Source organism: Miniopterus schreibersii (assembly GCF_964146895.1).
Source record: "Miniopterus schreibersii genome assembly, chromosome: 2".
NCBI classification, from domain to species: Eukaryota; Metazoa; Chordata; class Mammalia; order Chiroptera; family Miniopteridae; genus Miniopterus; species Miniopterus schreibersii.
In genome coordinates, this window is record NC_138102.1 from 187779660 (window position 1) to 187801195 (window position 21536).

Consider the following 21536-nt stretch of genomic DNA (forward strand, 5'->3'; position numbering starts at 1 on the left):
AAGAAAGAAAGAAGGGGGGAGAGAAGGAGAGGGAGGGAGAAGAAAGAAAGACCTTGGACACTTGCAGAGGGGAGAAGAGGCCTCCTGAAACTGAGGTACAAGACATATGTCCTTGTGACTCAGGTGTGGGAAGTAAGAGATCCTATTAGTCAAATAAGATGCCTGAGAGCCCTGAAGCTGACATAAGGGTGATGGATCCTCCTCACACTCAGGTAGAAGAGAGGGAGACTGCCTGACACACAGGTAGCAGAGATAAAAATCTAATGACATGGATAGTTGATTATTGATTATTGTGAGTTGATTGCATTTATCCAGGGAAACAAAACTCTTGCTGGGAAGAAAGGGAAATAATGCAGGTCGAAACTCAAGTGATGTAGATAAATCATCCTGCTGCGTGGTGTGTGTGTGTGTGTGTGTGTGTGTGTGTGTAAAGCCTGTTAGTCTCTGGAAAACAAAGATGGATGTCCCAGCCCAGTAATGGGAGAGATGAGACCTTCTGATCTGCAGGGAGAGAAGATTTGGCACAATCATCTAGAGGAAATGATAGCTTCTTGACAATCAGGTGCATAAGGTGAGAGGTCTCTGGACACTCCTCTAGAGGAAATCAGATACCCTGACAATTATCTAGAAGAGTGGAGATTCCCAGCATTCAGGTAGGGAAGATAAGACCTTGTGATGCTCACCTAAGGGAGATAAGACCTCTTGGTCACTTAGAGGAGATGGAACCTCCAGATAGAAGCAGAAGAGATGACGCCTGACTGTCAGAGATGAGATCCCCTGACACCAAGTAGAGGAGACACTCAGGTAGGGCATGGACGACCTCCTTGCACTCTAATAAGGGATATGAGCTTTCATCACCCTCATGTGGGGGAGATGAGACCTCACGATGCTCAAGAAAGGGAGAAAAACCTTCAGGAAGGGAGTTCACATGAGAACTTCATTTATACAAATTACAGGAGACCTCCTGGTTCTCAGGTAGAGAAGGTAAAAGCTGGTGACATGCAGGTAGGACGATAAACCTGACTCAAGGAGGGGATGGGAGACTTCCTGGCAGTCAGGGGGGAACTTGAGGATTTCTGACACTCCAGTAGGGCAGTAGAATCTCAGAGCATCCAGGTGAGATGTCACCTTTGACATTCAAGTACAATGTGTAAGACCTCTTGGTTCTCAGGGAGAGATGTGACAAAGTGATATTCAGGTGGTGGAGAGAAGGTTTTGGCCCTGAGATGGAAGGAAAGAGATGTCCTCCTGTTCTGGGAGAGGAGGTGATAATGCCCTGGCCCTCAGGTAGACACACGAGACCTCTTGCACATTCCATTGAAGGGGATGCGACGTTCTGAAAACCTTTCACTGTCAGGACAAAGACACAAGGTGTCCTGTCCCTCAGGTAGGAGAGATGGGACCTCGTGATACCCATATACATGGGGTATCACCTCCTGGCACTCAGACCGGCTGGTGAAAACTTTACAGTCAGGCAGGGGAGGTGAGACTCTAATATTCAGGTATGTGAGGTGAGCGTTTGTTATACTCTGGCAGGTGAGTTGCTGTCTCCTGACAATTAGAAGGACACTGTGTGATATTCAGGTAACTGTGGTGAGATTCCTGATGATTATAGGGGACAACACCTGGCTGCATGCAGGTCTCAGAAAGGAGACCTGGATACACTCAGCTAGAGAAGATGAGACATTGTAGGTGCTCAGCAGTGGGCTGAGGAAGGTGGGCTTTGTAGTCTCAGATGATGTGGGTGGTACCTTGAAGATCCTGGACGGATTTGGGGACAGAACGAGGGGCTGCAGTTGAGCCCCCCTCACTGGGGGAGCCTGTGCAGGAGCCCGGAAGTCATTTTAGAGAGAACCAGTTGAGCTAAAGGGCTCCTGCGGGCATGACTGCTGGGGGTGGGGTGGGAGGTGGCCCTGCTGATTGGTCAGAATGCCCGGAGCTTTGTGAAGTCAGCGGGGTTCCGGGCGGCTGGGACAGGACGATGGTGGAGATGCTGCCAACTGCCATTCTGCTGGTCTTGGCAGTGTCTGTAGTTGCCAAAGATAACAACACGTGTGAGTAAGTGTTCGGGACCTTGGCGGGGGATGGGGTGCCTTCTGAATAGCAGACCCAGATAGCCTCTGTCCAGAGAGGGGACCGTGCTTGGGCCTTGGCAGTCCCCTGGGTCTCCACAGCTCCTGTGACCCACACCCTGACTAAGACCCCTCCCTCTCCCAGCATCCTCAGCCTGGAGCCCTCTGGGCCCTGCTGTCCTTAGTATCCTGTGACAGAACCTCAGCTCCAAGGACGTGCACGGTACACAGATTTGTGCGCCCTGCCCATGCACATGCGTCCTGATGCTCACAGGTCACACGGATATGAGAAGCCCCAGCCTGTGGCTGACCCAGAGGTCCCAGACATTGTTGTGTTGTAGCCCTGGGGCCTTCACACCCTTGAGATCCCCACAGGGAACCCCACAATGCCAACAAGTCCCAAACTGGTGTGGCCTCTCCTCTGCGACATGGTTCCTACCTCTGGACCCCCCCTGCCTCCCCATACCTGAGGCCCTGCATCAGCCTGCAGTCTTCCTCCCTTAGGCTATGATACCTTAGCCTCGCCCAGCCCAGGGCCCCACATATTTCCCAGGCCCTCACTATCCATCTTCCCAGCTGCCTTCCTGTCTCTCCCCACCTGTGACCACACCCACAAGTCCCAAGAACTCACAGCCCTCACAGCATTTCCTGGAGCCCCTGGCTTTCCCACCCCATGGTTCTCACATGCACCCTTTTACCCCACACCTGAGGTTGCTCTCGTGTTACCAGGTCTTCCTAACTTTTTACTTTATATTATTATTATTATTATTATTATTATTATTATTATTATTAAACCTCACCGGAGGAGTGAGGATAATTTTTTCCCATTGATTCTAGAGAGAGGGGAAGGGAGGGGGGAGAGAGAAAGAGGGATGGATGTGACAGACACACATCAATTGGGGGCAGGGAATCGGATCTGAAACCTAGGTGCATGCCCTTGACCAGGAATCGAACCCACGACCCTCCTGTGTGGAGGCCAATGCTCTAACCACTGAACCACAGCAGCTAGGGCAGATTTTCTCCACTTTTAAAGCCCATATCCCTGCCCTCAGGTGAGGCACAAGGACAGGCTGTGCCTGCTCTTGGCTTCAACTGTGCCCATGGTCTCTCCTCAGTGTTTCCTGTGGGATACCGTTCAAGCAGATGCTACAAGCGAGCACTCGCGTGGTCGGAGGCCAGGCCGCTGCTCCCGGGGCGTGGCCCTGGGTAGTCAGCCTGCAGGTCTTCACCTACCACAACAGCCGGAGGTACCATGCGTGTGGAGGCATCTTGCTGAATTCCCAGTGGGTTCTCACCGCTGCTCACTGCTTCAGGCTCAAAAAGTATGTGTGGGAAACCATGGAGGGGGCTCTTCAGAAGGGCTCTCATCAGGGACATTCTCCAGGGGTCTCTGTTCAGAGTGTCCCTGGGGCTTGGGGCCCAGTGGCAGCCGGACTGTGAGCGTGTTGACCCAGACCACTGTGGGGGGAGGGCTCTGAGAATCACAGTCACAGCCAGTGTGTGGTGAGAATGACCTGGTCCCCTTGTGCCCGCAGAAAAGTGTATGACTGGAGGCTGATTTTTGGAGCACGAGAGCTCCAGTATGGCAGCAGTGAGCCAGTGAGAGCACCTCTCCAGGAGAGATTTGTGGAGAAAATCATCATTCACGAGAGATACTCCCCCGTCACAGAGACCAACGACATCGCTCTCTTGAAGGTCACCCCTCCCGTGGTCTGTGGGTACCGCATCGGACCAGGCTGCCTGCCCCAGTTTAGGGCAGGCCCACCCCGAGGGTCCCAGTCCTGCTGGGTGGCCGGCTGGGGATTTCTAAAAGAGAACGGTGAGTAGGGAGGGGCTCCGGGGAGCACTGAGTGTGTGCTTGGTGCACTGTGAGGTGAAAGGGGGATGTGCAGTGCCTGATGAGCGACTGTCCTTGTGACGGGGCTTGGCTACCTCTGGCCACTGCCCCTTTCCCGCTGGAGAAACTGAGGGTGAGAGCTGAGCACCCTGTTCAGGGCCACACATGCAGGATGAGTGGCCGGCACAGGAAAACCTGGCATTGTGGGAATGGGGTCAATGCCCACTGTACTTGGGGCCTGGAACCCAGGTGCTGCATTCGGAGAGGGTAGAGAAGCTCTGGGTGGGGTTTTGTGGCTGTAGGACAGTCCTCTTGCTCTCGGTCCTCGGTTTCCCCACCTGTAAGTGGAAAGGCCAGAGCCCAGCCTATCCACCCCCACCTTTGGCAGCCATAGCACCCAAATCCACCCCACCCATGGCAGCTGCTGCAGGGTTGCCCTGAGGCTGGGAGAGGGACGGGCTGTGGTTTCTTCCGTTTCTTGACAGCAAGGCTTGGCTTGCAGGGCAGGACCGAGTCCAGCTGGCCCCCACCTGTGCCCTGCCCTCTGACTCCGCACGGGTGGCTGCAAGACTGGTCACCCAGTTACATCAGAGATGTGAAGACAGGACTGACATTAACTTAGCTCTCAAGGTCTTCTGTTACTTGATAACAGACAATTTAGGCTTCCTAAATCGAGGCAGTTCATTCTTGTGGGGTTTGAAACAGCCTTTTTTGGTAACCCCCAAATCAGTACTTTCAGGATTCTCCCCTAACACTACTTTCCGTCTTGGAAGCTTGCTCTCGGCCTCTGATAGGGTTGCCATCTGTCCTCTCAAGAGGGGTATCTCCCGCAGGTCCCCTTCCCGTCACCCACCACTGGCTTCTGCTGACCCACGACCTTCCCTCTATGGCCCACCCTGCGCTGCCCGCTCGCCCGACCACGTCCAGCTTCTGGGGTTCTTGCAGTCCTGGGAGGGTGATGTCATCTGGATGACCCACCCCAGCCTCACTCCTGCTATTGAGCTGCTCAGGTGGTGTGCAGGGTCCCAGCTACACCCTGTCGTCATGCAAGATCTCTTTCATTCAAGAGTCCCTCTCAGCTTAATGGGATTTCTATCATTTTGCCCCCCCCCCCCCCGAAGGCCAAGTCTCAGAGAAACCTCAGGCTCCAGCTCTGTGACATTGTTCCATACCTTCCTTCCCACCTGCCCCTGGAACGGCTGTGCTCTGGGTCCGCCCTCTCCCTTTCCACCGAAGCTGAGCTCCTGCAGGCTGCTCCGTGTGCGTCATTAAAGCAGGGTGTTGGGAATGAGAAAACCCTTGTGTTTGAGGACACCTGGCTCTTCATGATGAAACCTCTGGGTTTCTAGACGTCAGGCTGTGCCACAGACGGGAATGGGCACCTTGATGACAATGAGCCGGCTGTGGTTGCTATCTCAGTGTCACCTCTACCCCAGGGCAGAGCATGCACAGATGGTCCCTGATGCTTGGGTGGCAAGGAAGGGGGAGAGCTGAAGGGATTGGAAACTATCAGAGATGCCTGCTGCGTGCCTGGCCCCACCCAAGTGCTCCATGTGGTCCTGTCTTCCCATTTGGCCCTGTAGCATGTTCCAGGCCCACCCCTCCTCCAGGCCTGCCCTGTCTACACCCGTCTGCACTGCAGACGGTGTTCAAGCCCACCCACCGGGCTATAGGTCCAGAGCTGCGTGTGCTGTCAGCACCCCTCTGTCTGTGGGACCACCTGACCCAGAGAAGGCATTGAGTTGGCTCTCGGGCTCCATGTATGCAGATGCTATGTGGCTGTTTGAGTACAGACAGGCTGGCTCTTCTCAACCCAGAGGCCCTGACAGAGTGTCTGGTCTGTAAAGCAAGTTCTGACTTGGTCCTGACAGGTGTGCTTGTGTGTGGAGGCATGGCCACAGCTCATTTCTTTCCACCACCTCATTGGAACAGATAGGAGGCTCGTGGGGAGGGACTCGCCAGTCCTACCTGGGGATCCTGTCCACAGTGGGCGGAGTCCTGACCCGGGGTAATAGGGAGGGTGACTTAGAGCCAGGCTTTGGACTTGGTTCTTGAGAGGAAAACCTGGGTCTGAATCCAGGCCATGCCACATCCCTGTCGTGACTTTGGGCAAGCAGTGTTCCAATCTCCTGACTGGAGAGCAGGGAGCTATGTCATGAGGTTGCCGCCAGGACTAAATTAGATGATGCTCGTGTGACTCACAGTGCTCAGCACAGCCTCTTTATAACTGCTAATATTACAAGTAACCCCCACAATCCTTCAGGCACCACGAGCATGCGCATCTCTCAGCTGCCCCTGTGCACCCCACGTCCCGCTGTCGGTCATCCAGGCTCCTCCTCTGTCCTCCCCCTGTGCCGGTGACACTGCTCCACCCCTACCTCTAGTCTGCTGTGTGAAGGGGAGGCCAGGCCTCTGTTTCTGGTCTTAGGGTCAAGCTGAGGGCCACAGGAGGATGAGGGCTCCATGGAGGGAGGTGGCAGGGCTTTCCCCGAGCGAGTCTCTGGTGACCACTGACCACCGAGTCGCCTGGTTGTAGACCGCAAGATGTCACCTGTGCTGCAGGAGGCGCACGTGGATATCATTGACCTCAACCTGTGCAACTCGACCCGCTGGTACAGAGGGCGCATTCGTTCCACCAACGTGTGCGCAGGCTACCCTGAGGGCAACATTGACACCTGCCAGGTAACTTCCCAGGGGTACCCAGGCCCTGTGGACACCTCTTTTTTAGATCCCTCAGCTCCATTCACGCCAGGGCACTGCTCTAGTGACCCTTTTCCTGTTCCCATATCTATGGTTGCAGTGAGCGTTGGCAGTGACATCCAGCAGATGCCCCCACAGAGGATCAATCCCCACATTTAGCACTTTCTCCCACCCTGGCACAGAGACCACCTCACCAAAACACTGCCCCAGAGAGAAGTGTACATCTCTTTCCCAGAACACTAACCCTCCCAATTTACCTGCACCCAGGTGCTCACATGTACTGATAAAGCTGCAGGCAGGGACGCGTGGGTCCCTCCTCTTCCCACCTCACTGTGGGGAGACCCTCGGCCTCCATACCTGTCACATCCCAGCTGACCCTTCCCCACAGACAGCTGTATTTCTGGGAGCAGGAAACCAGGCAGCTGCAGAAGTTGTCTTCCCAGAGCCAGTGGCCCTCCTGAGCGGGGCAGAGGGGCTCCTCAGAGGGTGACTCCCGTGTCCTTCTGGCAGGGGGACAGTGGCGGGCCTCTCATGTGCAGAGGCGGCCAGGAGGATGCCTACGTGGTCGTAGGAGTCACAAGCTGGGGGGTAGGCTGTGCCCGAGCCAAACGCCCTGGGATCTACACCTCCACCTGGCCCTACCTGAGCTGGATTGCTTCCAAGATCGGTGTCAGGGCCTTGCAGGCGGTTCAGTCGGGCACCCCTGCCTCTCCCACTAGTTTTGCAACCTCCGCCAAACTCTCCTCTGCTCGCCCAACTATTCGTCCTTGGTACTTTCAGTACACTCCTCAGCAACCTCCCCACCGACCATCCCCATCCGTGCCCCGGCCCCCACCCCCACCCCCACCCCCACCCCCACCCCCACCCCCACCCCCACCCCCACCCCCACCGCCATTCCAACCCCCAGCCCCACCTTCACCCTCAGCCCCACTCCGGCTCCCGGTTCCATCCCCATCCCCACCCCCAAGCTCAGCCTCACTCAGTGTAACAAACCCACCTTCCACGAAACCTTCCAAAGCTCCTTCTTTTGCGCGAAGACTACAGCTGCTCATAGAATCCTTAAAGCTGGACAGAGAAGGCTCTAAGGGACAAGGACTTGTGGATGAATCTGGGGCCAAAGGCCTCACAGGGCTGACCCCAGTGTCAACAGGCCTAGCAAAACCTGCACTCCCCAGGGCGGAAGACAAAGATAGTAAATAAACCAATCAATATTTCTATATGAAGAGATGTCTTCCAGCCTTCTCGTCTGCCCTCCCCACTTGACCCATCAACTCTACCCTCCCTTCTCCAGACTTCAACAGGTGGGATTGTTGTACATCATGTCATTTGTGTTTTTTTAACCTTGATTTTTAAAACGAACAAATTGACCTGGGCACATGGGCCAGGTGTGGTCTTTATTTCTCACGTAGCCCTCTGCCCACTAAATCAGTGGGAGTGAGTCCCGGAAACAGCTCCTGTGAGGTAGACTGGTTGGGAGGAAGGGGTGTGGGGCAGCTCCATGGGGGACATGCTGTCCTGGTGGTATGAAGGTTGGGGTCCCCAGAACAGAAAGGGTAGCAGGTGACCAGCAGCCACACAATGAACATTCACCACAGAGCAATGTGGCTGTGGCTCTGGTGGGAGGTTGACCGTTGCCTGTCCAGACTTGTTTTTAGCCTCCGGTTAGACCCTATATCACCCTCTATAGTCAAGTAAATTACATAGACTGTGATTCGCCAAAGCTTCCAGGATTGCAATGGCAGATACTTTCTAGATGCCCTTGAGTGAGCTTTTAATGGTTTTCTTACCATTTCGGAGTCCTTATTTTAAGATCTTTTGTCACAAGAGACAGAAACCAGTTTAAGCTGTTTAAAAGGGAAACTGTATTATGAGGGTACAAAGGTGTCACATAGAACCAGTAGGAAGGGCCAGCAGCAGACACCAGGAATGGCAAGGAGCCTGGAGTTTCTGTAGAGCGGCCGACCACCTGTAGTCTGCACTCACCTGGAATTGCTTGTGTCCATTTGCAAACTCCTGGGAAAGAAATCCTGATGGGGTGGGGTCAGCTGCCCACTCCTGCCACGGTGAAAACCAAACTATCCTTGTGAGAACAAAGAGCCTGACTCCTGGCTGGGCAGGTGCTGTAGCTGGAGTCCACGCTCCCAGATCCAGGAAGCTGTGTGTCTGGTGCAAGATGGTCCTGGGAGGATGGGGCAGGCACAGGCGGAGGAGTCCTGGGTAGAAAGGCTGAGGGGCCAGTCCTGCTCTTGCTGCGGCTGGAACGTGGACTGAGGAAGCAGCCACGTCTTCGTTTTTGGGACTCACCCATCTGCCTGGATTCAGACAAATCCCCTTTCTACCCTCACTAGCTATGTGGCCTTGGGAAGATGTCCAGACACAGAACAGAGCTGACACCTAGAAACACTCACACCTGTGGGCTGGTGATGAGATGCTGGTGGGCAACCTCATGCTCACCTGCAAGGGGCACTTAGGTGCCCACTGTGTGTCTACCTACAACCCCTGAAATGCTTAGGACATACAGGAGGGCTTGTATATTGGTCTGAGTGGCCCATAGTTCTTTAGTGTAGGGACATGTGCTTAAATTAAAAAAAAATTCTATCCGCCTTGGCTAAAAGCTGGCGTGAGCTGGCATGACTTCTCATTTTGTTGGCTTTGGGCTGTCTGTTCTAAAGCCGGTTTCTTAACATCCATACAGGGAGACAATCTTTGTACCCTGGTGCCAGCCACCAGTTACCCTCTAAACACTGAACAAAATCCAGTGTGCTGGTGACAGAGCAGAACAGAAGCCAAATTACGAGCCGCGTGGTCCCAAGAGCAGAGACAGTAATGGTAGCAGCTCAGGACCCTCGCTGGGTGTTCCTGAGCCAGAGCCAGAGCCAGAGCCAGAGCCAGAGCCAGAGCCAGAGCCAGAGCCAGAGCCAGAGCTGGTGGGCTTGCCCGTGAGAGCCGTGGGGCAGGCTGTGCCTCGGCGCAGGCATCGGTGGCCACAGAGGAGTCTGGACAAGTGGTATAGGAGCCTGGGTACCTCACCCCTTCTCTGCTGAGTCTTCTGGGGTCCAGAATGGATTCTTTGGCACTCTCTCCACCTCATATGCTCAAATCCTTACCCTTAGCTCACCCTCTCTCCTCAAGGGCACAGTTGTGGTGGTAGACACTTGGGTCTCCTTCCTGGAGGGCAAGTCCAAGTGAGGCTTTCTTGTGTACCATCGGAAACCTCCCATGCACGTGAATGTACTTACACATAATCCAGTCCCCTCATCATGCTTTGCTGTTCCTACTACTCTATGACTTCCTTTCTCTTTCTGTAAATGTAGAGATGTTTTCATATAGGCACGTATGTTCACCTTCTCTGAATTATGCCCACAGTGGGGTAGTTACAGACACATAGCTGCATCTCCTCCCCAGGAGGGAGCACCTAGGCTTCCAGTCCAGCCTTCTCTCAATGTGCCCATTCCCCACATCTACGCCAACAGTGGTTCACCTCAAATTGGTCAATCTTTGCCAATCTAATAGATGTTCTGATTTTTTATTTTTAAAATTATGAATAAAATTATGTCTAAGTGAAGTGAGACTCTGACCTGCCTTCATGTCCCTGTGGACAGTCTCACTTTGGAAATGGCTCACAGGTCACGGAGCAGATTCTCCTGTACACAGGAGTGGGAGGGACAGCACACGGACAGGAGGGACTGAACCACAGGGACCAGGGGGACAACATGGGGATGGAGGGGAGACCAAAGCTGGCTGAGACCACACCTTGCTCAGCTTCTGCTCCTGCTCTGGTCCCGTCCACTCCTCTCCTGAGAACCGCCAACAGGAGGCCCTCCTCAGGCTCATCCTCCCGGGACTGTGATGAAGAAAGGTTATGTAAAACCAGTACCAACAGTGAGTGTTAGGGTGTTTGAATTATACCTCAGTAAAACATTGTACTTAAAAAATACTTATGTTATTTACAGTAACTCAAGGGTGTTTTGTTTTTGTTGTTTTTAAAAGCCCACCTCACTATGGTAGCACATTCCTGAACATCCGGGGTCAGGTCTAATCTCTTAAATTGAAATTGTAAACATCGATAATTTAAAGGGGAAAAAGGTTGTTCTTGACTCCCCAGACTCATTCTTTTTAAAACACACAGTGGCAGTGAAGTGGTCTCTATCCCAGTACATCTAGTTAAACTGGGGAACACTGAGGCATCTCCCCGCATTCATGTGGTTGATGACCCTTTTGTGCTGTTGGCCCAGTGAAATCCAGACCCAAACACACACACACATGCTCAATGTTTATGTGATTCAACCTTTACTGTAAAAAGAAAGTAGAAAAAATACAGTGGAAATGACATACAAGATTATCATTAAAACACACGCGAGCCACAGGTGCTGGAGAAGTGGACTCTCAGCACCCTTGCCGCCGGGCACCACGCCCACACAGGTGCTCGTAATAGGAACGCATCACGCTGAAGCCAGGCTTTTAAAGGAAGCTCTTCTCACAGTGTGTCTTATGCAAACAGGTGTGACATGCTCACGGAGGCTGCACTGGCCCTTCATGTTCACCAGCGACATCTGTGCACCACCAAGTGTGGCACACCTGTACTTGCTCACTGGAATGTAATGGCGCACATATGCCTGCAACCCTGGTCTCACTATTCACCAACGTACTGGCTGGACCTACAAGAGCTTCTGAAACACCTGTGGAATGAGTAGCTGTCTGCTTAAAACAATTCCTTAAAAAAATTGGTTGGGAGACTGAAGGCAAAAAAGGAGCCCTCAGATTCTGCAGGGATGGGAATGAGGGTGTCAGGGTGGAAAATCATGCCCTTGGTGGACATGCAACAAACAGACCCTGAGGTCTGTTCTAGGAGACAAAAAACAATCTACACTTCATTTTATTTAAGAGAGATGCAAGCAGGCTCCCCGATTCTCTTCACCGTCTGACCCGGGGAGGGGGACTGGTACTCAATCCTGCGTTGGGGTCTGGTGTGGACAGAGCTCTCGTGTGTCAGGGAGCCTGCTGGTGCTGACCCACTCCTGTCCTTAAGTACAAGAGGGTCGGCTGCAGAGGGGCTGGGTGTCAAGGGCCACAGAAGTTTCTCAGTTCAGAGCTGAGCTGTGAAGGGAGGGGAGGCGCCTCCTTGGGCTCAGGAGGGAGGTGGGCTCCTGGTACTGCCACGCTGCTCTTGGTCTGGCAGGTCCTCCTCCTTCTGCTCCAAATCAATGTTCTGTGGACAAGGTTTCAGTGAGGCCTGGCCCTGTGCTTGCCCGCCTGTAGCGATACCTCCAGGGGCGGTACCCGTGCCAGCAGGTGCTGCCTGCAAGAGCCACTATGTCGGCTTATGCTCGGAACCCTCTGAAAAGATGATGTTTCTGTATCCCACCGAGATTTGAGTCTGACCTACCTCAAGCTCCTGCAAAACCTCATCCATGAAGTCCTGGGAATTCTGCTTGTAAGACACAGCTAATCGAATCGCGTCGTTGAAGAGCTGGGGGAAGTGGGGGAGGAAGGAAAACGCGGCCATGGGTGCCAGTGACCTGGGCTCTGCCTGCCTTGGACCCACTGGGTCCATCTGAAGTCCACATAACACTGCACCCATAAAATCAGCAAGGTCACCCCTCCATTCACCTTCTTCCCATCACTCTGGGTCGATGCATGGCCCATAGCTCCTTTCTGTCACCACCTACAGAGACCCCTACCTGTCACAGGCTCACCCCAGCCCAGGGCCCGCCCTGTCTGCCATCCTTGCAGCCAGCCCTTCTCTTGGTGGCTTCCCTTTTCCCTGCCCCACCTGGCTGTCCTGATGTCTGCCTCCGCAGACCATTACCTTCACAACGTTGGTGCCGTCAGCAGCTGAGACAAAGTACAGGGGTAGGGAGAACTTTCTTGCAAAATTGAAGCTTTTTTGGGTCATCTTTATGTCTGCTGTAGAGAGAAGGTAGGACATTGGCCTTCTCATCAAGGGAAAGAGAGAGGGGTTTGCAGGGTGGGTTACCGGCAGCCCCATTCCATAAAGTGGGATCTCTACTGGGAAGGGAGTGACAGCCTACAAGCAAGGGCTGTGTCTTGGGAAAGATGGATCGTTAAAGGTGCATGGCCCCGGAAAACAGGAGGAAATGTGTGGTGGGTCCCGTGAACTGCTGACACCAGACATAGGGGTGCCCCTACCATCTATTTTGTTGGCCACCACGACGCACGGGATCTCCGGCCTGAACTCCCGAAGCTCTGTGTACCAGGTGCCCAGGTTCTTGTAGGTAACTTTCCTCTGCACGTCAAACACCTGCAATAAGCAGAGGAAGACAGCTCAGGTATATCAATGTCTCCCCATGGCACCCAGGTGACTCGCCCATACATGCAGTGAGCATGGTGCACATCACAGGCTTGGGAACTCGGACAGGGCCTCTGCTTAGCTGCAGCCACTCTGACTGCAGAGGCTGTACCTGTGCCCGCCCTCCCCAACAGAGCCCCCCAGGACCTCCAGCTCCAAAGTGGTTTTAAAAATCTTTATTCTTGCCCAGCCGGGCGTGGCTCAGTGGTTGAGGATCCAGGAGATCATGGTTGGATTTCCTGTCAGGGCACATGCCTGAGTTTCGGGCTCGATCCCCAGCGGCAGCTCTGCAGGAGGCAGCCGATCAATGACTCTCTCTCATCATTGATGTTTCTCTCTCTCCTTTCCTCTCTCTGAAATCAATAAAGATATATGTAAAAAACCTTTATTCTTTTTTTTGGCTTGTCACCTAATTTTAATTACCTATTTTAACCTAGTTGTATCATTTTACTAATCAATAGTTTGTTACAAACTGTAAACTTGTTCTCAGTCTATTATTTTTATTGCTTAAACTTTTAAAATTTCTTTGTAATAATTTTAAATGTTTCCAGAATTTCCCTTTAGTTTCTATTTATTTACTTTTAATTCTAAGCCTTTAATCTTCTGCTCACTTTGTATTTTAAACTTTTTCAATATAATTTTTATGTTTTATCATCTTGTAGCTTATAATTTTAATAACTCTTTGAAACTTGTAGTTTTAACCTACTTTAAAATACCAGCAGGAAGCATGAGCACCTTGGACTGTCTCTAAGGGCAGGGAGGCCAGAGTCCTGATGCTTCAAGCTGCTGTTGCAGGGACCCTCAAGCTCCTCACAGCAGCTCCTGAGGCCAGCCTCTTGCTTCCAAGCTGTCCTCTGGAATAAACTCACAGCCGCAAACCACCCGGCACAACAGTGGAAGTGATGGCAAGCCTGTCACCTGCTGGAATGGCTGCTATTGCTTCTAAATCACTCAGCCCTTTGTGGGAGCAGCAGGGACCAGGCCCAGGGCCTTGTGTGCACGCAGAAGGCGCGGGTCAGTGCTGTCACATCTGAGACAGTGGGAGGCCCCCTGGGAGGCTCCTCCACAGTTCTCCCCAGGCCCACTGTCAACAAGTGACCAGTCTGTGTTGAATTCCCAATGAAGACTTCTTGTAAAGCAGTCTTGTACTGAAACTCCTGGAGTCTGCTTCACACCAGGCTGCCTCCACTACTGTGATCACCATCCAGTATTCACCTTTTGCCCATGTCTGATTTCAGAGCTTCCTCTCCTCATTGTGAGAGCTGAGGAGCAGGCTGAGAGGAGGAGCCCTCCGGTTAGGGTTTCAAGGTGAAGGGTGGAACCCCAGCTCCCTCTGGGACTATGGGAACCCCTTGTGGCCATCAGAGGTAGGTGATTTCTACCTGCCAGGCCATGCAGCAGGTGGGGCTGGTGCTAGGCACCTGCACCCCCAGGCATCAAAGAGGGTCCAAAAGGAGCAGGAGAAGATCACTCCCAGGGAGAAGAGAGAAGTGAGCTCAGAGCACCAAAGCCAGTGCACAACTAAGACACACAGGCTGGGACCCGCCTTCCAAGCTGTCCAGTATCACAGATGTTGAAAATGCAAGACTTCAGGTGTGACTCCTGGCACGACACTGTTGCATTGCCTCATCCTGTCTCCTCTTCTGCTCTGTTCCCTTGGAGGCACTAGCTAAAATTCTGGAATATTTCAAGGGCTTTTGTGCTTGAGAGAGAGTAGAGCCTGAGCATGGAGCGGGGAGCTCATGGACAGGTCCTGAAGGACAGCAGCTGACACCAATCTTCTCCCCTGCCCTGGCTCCTCCCAGGGCTGTTTCCTGTCCTGCTGTGGCACTATTACCCCAGGTGTGAGGTGAGCAGCACAGGGGATGGTCATGGGAGGCCTCAGGAGCCCCCTCAGTACTGTGGGGCCCCTTGCCCCTCACCACTCTGGTCAGACTTGCCCAGATCCTCTGCCCACCTCCCAGCAGGACTCGTACCATGATGCAGGCGTGGGCCTTGTGGTAGTAGGAGGCGTGCATACTCTGGAACCGCTCCTGGCCTGCTGTGTCCCAAAAGTCTGCAATATGAACACAGTTCTGACTGCCGGATGGCTGGAGGGCAGGGACCCTGAGCATCTCCATGCAGGTGTCTGTGCAACACGGGGAACACAGAGACCACACAGCTCCCAGGTGCATGCTGTCAGGACCCAGGGAACCTGGCTGAGCCTCCAGAGGCCTGTGCGCATCTGTGTGCACGCAGGTGGGTGAGAGGAGGCACAGGGCCAGAAGGATGGAAATGCAGACAGAAAGCCCTAAGGTAGGTGCCCCCCTCCCCCAACCCACAAGATGCAGGGCCCTCCAAGGTCAAAACTAGGCTGACTTCCCCCTTGTGGTAACTGCAGATGGTGGACATGGTCAGGCAGGATGTGAGGCCTGGCCAAGGGGAAGGTTGTCACCTCATGGAAAGTCAGAGCCCTTTGTGGAAGATAATATTCAGACCACATTTGTTTTCTGGACACTGGCTCAACCAGAACAGCAGGTCAGAACACTGGAACTGAGCCCTGCGTCTTCCTCCCCTCCCAGGCCTTCAGGCTCTCAGCATCCTCCCTACCACCCCTCTCCCTGCATTCCTGTCGCGCCTCATTTCCTCCCACGTGACTATCTCCTTCCCCTTTCCCCGCCTGAGAGTTGGAGCAATAGACCTTGTGCTGCTCACCCACAAGCACGGTCTTGCCGTCCACCGTGGCTGTGTGCTTGTAGAGGGTCAGGGCGTACGTGGACAGCTGCTGGGGCTGACTGCAGTCAGGTTAAGGAGCAAAGATGAACAAAGAGGGAGGGAGGGAAGGAAGGTACTTGGCAGAGTGGGGGTGGTGTTGGTGTGATGGAAAGTCCCCATGAGCCAGACAGCTGACTAGCTGTGAACTGTACTTTGCCTGTGTGTGAAACCCAACAGAACACCTGGGGATAGCCTTCCTGAAGCCATAAGCTGGGACATGTAGGCAGGTGGGTGTAAGGGAGACTTGAAGGAAGGTGAGGCAGGACACACTCCAACTCCTGGGGTGCCTCCGGGCCTCCTCTTGCCCACAGTTCTCATTGGGTTTCCCTGGGAAGCTTTGTATACCATCCTAGTTGCCAGGCAGGTCTCATTCCCAATCTGCAGCATGTGACAATTCACAGGGAGAGAGAGCAGCTGGCAGCTCGTATTTCATAAAGTTCATTTACACCACAGAATTTTTAATTAGGGAGCCCAGGCTTTGAGGTCAGAGAGGTTCAGTGATTTACACAGGGATCCAGGCCTTTGACCAGGTACTATTGGCCATCCCACCGCCCTCCTAGTATAAACAAATCCAAATACGAGTAATAAAAAAGATGCAGCTTCTGTTACGTGTCACTCCACGTGGGCCAGTGAGACTCAGGAGGAATCTCACCTTTCCCTTGTCCCAGACCCTGGGCAAAGGAGTGGGCTGGGTGAGCTGGTAGGAGGGAGGAGAAAGCTGCAGGAATAGGAGCTTTTCAAACCTCGAAGGATACAACCCATCCATGAGAAATCTCTCCACGAGTCTGTAAGGGGAAGGTGCACGGTGGTTGCCCCAGGTCACCAGCTGAAGTCACCTGTGGCTCCCCCTTACATTCGCTCTACAGCCACACAGGTTCCCTTGAAGGGCGACGCCTAGGACCTCCCTCCTCCTAACTCCCCTCAAGTTCCCACACCCACAGCCACTCTGCCTGCAGGCACCACAGCACCGCCACAGACACCATTTGGAGAAATAGAGACCTGTCACCTGAGCTCTGTGGTGTGTCTACGCTGGAGATCTGTGTGGATCATAATAAACCCAATAGATCTAAAACTGAGCTGTTGCCCGGCTAGGCATGGCTCAGTGGTTGAGTATCGATCTAGGATCCAGGAGATTGAGGTTCGATTCCCGGTCAGGGCACACGACTCTCTCATCATTGATGTTTCTCTTTCTCTCTCTCCCCCTCTCTCTTCCTCTCTGTGATATCAATAAAGATATATAAAACAAACAAACAAACAAACAAACAAAAAAACCTCAGCTGTGTAACTAACTAAACCTGATCCTGCCCTAGTTAGTGCCGTTGCCTCTTCTCCAAGCCTGGAACCTGGGACTTGCATGACTAACCCTCACAACCAAGCAGCTCACTTTGCTACAAATGTGTGCACCAGCCCTGCGAGGCCCTGAGGTCCATTATCTCCACCATGGCACTGTGGACACCACGGTCACCCCTGCATTATGCATGAAAAACTGCGGCCAGGGAGGCTGTGCCCCCACCTGAAAATCGTTTCCTCAACATTCTGCAGGTTTTGCAGGTTGTGGTCAAACATCACTTGAGCAATAAAACCTTCCTTGACGATTCTATTTACGACAAGCAGGCAAGTTATATCTCACTGTGCACTGCATCGCTGCCCTGCTCTGCATTTTGCTTATTAACTTAATACTTAATAAGCATTTTACTTATTAACTCTCTCTCAGATAGAGTGGAATGCACATGAAAACAGGTTTTGAATTTTTAGTTTATTACTGTGTCCCCAGGGTCTAGGTAAAAAAACCTTAGACTATAATCACTGTCCAAACACCACAGAAAACACTGCAGCCATGTCCTTACCCCCTCGAGCAAAGGCTGAGTGAGGAGCCCAGATGCGCATACTTTTGAGACTGTAATGAGGCTCCCAACAACATTCCCATGCTGGGCTGGTGTCCAACAAGGCCAGGTAGGGAGAAGACTTCCCTAAAGATGGTAATGAGGCCCCCTTCCCCAAGTGTCAGCCTCGACCACAGCTGTGAAAGGTGGTGGGTATGGATGGCACAACCTCTCCTCCCTCCCAGCTGAAACGGCACTGCAGGAAGCCAACTCAGACAGAGGTTTAAATAACACGATATTCAAAATGTCTAAGTTTCTGCAGAGAATCATTCACCATACCAAGAACCAGGAAACTCTCCAACAGAATGCAAAATGACGATCAGCAGATGCCCACACTATGACCAGCCAGGTGTTATAGTCGCCTGATAAGGCTGATAAAGCAGCTCTGTAAAAACCACCCCTAAGCAAGTGCAGGTGTGCTGGAAGTAAGTAGAAATGTAGAAAGTCTCAACAGTGAACTATTTTCAGTATAGAAACAGAAGATATAAATAAGGACCCAACCATAGGAAGAATTAAAGTTAAAATGTCCATAGTGCCCAGAGCAATCTAGAGAGTCAATGCAATGCTATGAAAATACCAATAGTGTATTTCACAGAATCAGAACAAATAACTCTAAAGTTTATCTGGAGCCACAAAGACCCAGAAGAGCCACAGTAACCTTGGGAAAGAAAAACAAAGTTGGAGGGATCACGCTACTCGATATCAAACTATACTACAAAGCCACAGTACACAACACAGCATGGCACTGGCCAAAAAACAGACACATAGATCAATGAAACAAAACAGAGAGCCCAGAAATAAACCCATTCCTTTATAGTCAATTAATCTATAACAAAGGAGGCAAAACATACAATTGAGTAAAGACAATCTATTTAATAAGTGGTGCTGGGAAAATTGGACAAGTGGGAAAGAGGACCATAGCTCCTGGAGATGAGCTTCCAGCACTGTAGAGCCTCGGTTCAACTCTCCATGTGGGGAGCCCCATACCTGTGCACACAGGTACCGACATCAGTTAAAAGAAAAAGCCACTCTTTATGCTGAGCACGCTCAGTCGTCATTCCTATCCACTCTTCAATTTCAGTGAGTCCCTCTAGGACAAAGCATTTGTACCACCTTTACTCAATCTGTCACTGGTTGTGCTAACTACACCTGTCACATGTTCCTCTCTGCATTCTAACTGCCTCCACCTTCAATCTCTCAACCACAACCACATACAGGAACACTCCAGTGCTCACCTCCTCAGCCTGGACCTCTTGAGTGGTCTCCAGGGTGACCTGCCCCACACCGTCTGCCAGTGCTCACGGAAAAGGCTGAATGTCCTCAGTCCTATGGCTCCCACCACACACACACACACACACACACACACACGTGCTGATGTGATCCCCGCTCTCCCCATTTCCCCAGGCCACACACACCTGGTCTCCAGCCAAGACAACGCTCATGACTTCCACAGAATCTGTGCTCCACTGTGCCTCGGGAGGGCTTTTCTGGTAGCCTAGACCTACCCTGGGCCTGGTCTTTCTTCCCCACTCTCCCAACATACTTGGACTTGCCCACGGCGCTGTCCCCCAGGCAGATGATCTTCACGTTGTCATCAGCATCGTATTTCTCTTGGTCCAGCTCAAAGGGCTTGACTTTGTCCTTGGCCATTGGCTCCTGGCTCAGCTGGGGAGAGAGCGAGTGGGTGAGAAGGGCCAAAGGACACAGGTCACCCTTCTCTGTCCGCCACCACCTGGCTGCCACTTGCTGCACCGAGTGTTGTCATCTCGTCCCCACCACGATCCTCTCAGGGTGGTTTACTCTCTCATCGCTTTTCGACAACACGTGGTGCACGGACACCTGAGAGACAGCACAAGCTTTATCCACAGAAGTGTTCTCACTTGTAAAACAGGGACCCAGAGCACTGTCCATGTCCTACGATCGACGCCCAACTCTATCAAAGACACAGTGCTCTGCTGCCCGAGCGCTGTCGCCGAATGACGGTGGCTGACCACCAGCCGGAGGCCGGCCCCGTCCGGATCCCGTCTCAAGCCCCGGGCCCCTTCAATTCCCATACGGTCAGCAGCTGCCCCTCCCTCTCGACATGGGCTTTCTCAGCCCGCTGCCCCGGGGCTTCAGCCTCTACGGGTTTCAAGCATCTCCCAGAGGGGAGACCCCAGCGGTCCCTCCACCGCCGGGACCTCTCGGGGCCAGGCTCCGAGGTGCAACTGCGACAGGCCAGGGCCCGCGCTGGCGCCGCACACGCCGCCTCCCCGCCCGCCTCCCGCCCACACAGGACCTTGCCCGCCGCGGGGACCCGCGATGGGGCCGCCACTCCCGCGGTCCAGGGTCGACTCGTTGCACAGGTGCCTGGGGGCGGCCATCACGCCGGCGCCTCGCCGCCCCGGCCTCCCCCCGCCGAGCCTGCCACCGGCGGCGCGTCCCTCGGGGCGCCCTGCACGCCCGCCCCCCTCGGACCCCATCCGTCCGGACCCACGGGGCTCCCGCAGGGCCGCACCAGGCTTCCGACTCGGCCGCGTCCCTGCAGCTGCTACGCAACCGCGCAAGGACCCCGATGGGGGCTGCCCGGGCGAAGGCCTGAAGGACCCCGCGCTGCGCGGCTGGCTAGCGCGGTGCCGGCGGGAGGGCGGCCGGGGGACCAGGGTCTGCGCGGCGCTGGGGCTCCGAGAGGCGGGCTCGGGACTGAGTCGGTGCTCCCACGCCGCAGGCCTCCTGGGGTGACGGGACAGCGGGCCTCAGGGGCGAGGGCCAGGACCTCAGGTGAGGGGGCGGGACCCCAGGTGAGGGCGCGGGACCCCAGGTGAGGGCGCGGGACCCCTGGTGAGGCCTCCTGCGGGCGGTGGGGTGTAGGTGCGGAGGCTACTGCGGGGCCCATGGGAGCGCCCAGGGCTTGGCGCTTTAGGTGCGAGAGGCACGTGACTGGCCGTTTGTAAAGTTTGTAATTCTCTGACGGGGTGAATGTGAGCTAATTTCTCCAGGTGTGGACATTTGTTTTTAACCGAGAACCGAGACAGCCACGACCGAGCCAGAATTAGCAGGGGGCCTAGCCCGCCCTCTGCACAGCCGGCCGCGCGCCGCTGGCCCAGGTGCCTCCATTGATTCTGTGGCCAGTTACCTGTGCAGAGCAGGTGTGTGCCGGGCCAGCCGTTCGTCCGGGTGTGAAGCTACAGCCAAAAGCAAAGCAGAGCTGCCCTGGTGGAGCTGCGCGCCCAGTGGGGCAGACAGGTGTGAATCAGATACCTGCGCTCCTGACGTTCCGGAGGATTCCCTGAAGGAAAGGCGCCAGGAGCGGGGAGAAGGGGACTCAGGCTGGGTAGTCGAATCCAATGCCTCCCGGGGAAAACGTCACGCAGAGGCCGTTTGGCAAAAAAGTGTTTTGGAGCCCACAGGCTCCTGAGGCCTGAAAAACGAACGCTAAAGGGGGAGGGGTTTCAGGTGACCCTAGAAACATGAGAGCTGCAGCATGAAGATCTTGCAGCCCATGAATGGGGGTGGGGTGCTTGTGGGCGGTGTTGATTTGTAGCCTGAGAGCAAAATGCTCCTTGAAGGGTTAGGGAGAAGGGGTCCTGTCAGGAGGCTGCTGCCCAGTGTGGGACTGGGGTGGTAGACTGGAGAGAAATTTGGGAGGTGAAATTGCCATGAGTTGGTTATAGCTTGGATGTGGAGGAGTGTCCAGGATGGTCCTCTAGATACTTGCAAACACTCCACTTGCTCTGGGGTTACTCAGGGAGAGTGGGTTCATTGAAATTTCTCAGTCTTGAATGCACTGTGCCTCCCACAAGCTGAAAGCTGTAAAGGGACCCAGGAAGCTTGGCTCGACTTGTTTGTTTGGGCCAGACCCTGTGCTGCTGCTCCTGTGGTCCCAGGCCAGGCCCAGGTGGGAGTGCGGGCTGGACTCTGTCCTGCCTTTCTAACAGATGCCTTCTGTGTTGGCAGATTCAGGAAGTCACCAGATAGAATCCTGCAAAATGACTTTAAAA

The 21536-nt window shown here is 53.8% G+C and overlaps 2 protein-coding genes across 13 annotated transcripts; one reads left to right on the forward strand and one right to left on the reverse strand.

Moving 5' to 3' along the window:
* Positions 1 to 1981: 1981 nt before the first annotated feature.
* Positions 1982 to 7809, forward strand: ACR (acrosin; the record flags this gene model as incomplete). Its single annotated transcript, XM_081127847.1, has 5 exons — positions 1982 to 2058; positions 3188 to 3394; positions 3608 to 3891; positions 6446 to 6591; positions 7120 to 7809. The coding sequence occupies 5 exons, from the start codon at positions 1982 to 1984 to the stop codon at positions 7807 to 7809; spliced, it is 1404 nt and encodes a 467-aa protein (XP_080983973.1).
* Positions 7810 to 10877: 3068 nt separating this feature from the next.
* Positions 10878 to 20112, reverse strand: RABL2B (RAB, member of RAS oncogene family like 2B). Of its 12 annotated transcripts, none has more exons than XM_081128839.1 (9): positions 20054 to 20112; positions 19100 to 19221; positions 16429 to 16458; positions 15614 to 15693; positions 14896 to 14975; positions 12760 to 12871; positions 12419 to 12516; positions 11996 to 12079; positions 10878 to 11818 (listed from the first exon to the last, which is right to left on the reverse strand). In XM_081128839.1, the coding sequence occupies exons 2-9, from the start codon at positions 19204 to 19206 to the stop codon at positions 11738 to 11740; spliced, it is 672 nt and encodes a 223-aa protein (XP_080984965.1). In that variant the 5' UTR covers positions 19207 to 19221; positions 20054 to 20112; the 3' UTR covers positions 10878 to 11737. The 12 variants fall into 12 exon arrangements, with proteins under 12 accessions (XP_080984965.1, XP_080984963.1, XP_080984966.1 ...); XM_081128837.1 differs by having other exon boundaries at positions 14896 to 15047; XM_081128840.1 differs by having other exon boundaries at positions 20029 to 20094.
* Between the last annotated feature and the right edge of the window lie 1424 nt (positions 20113 to 21536).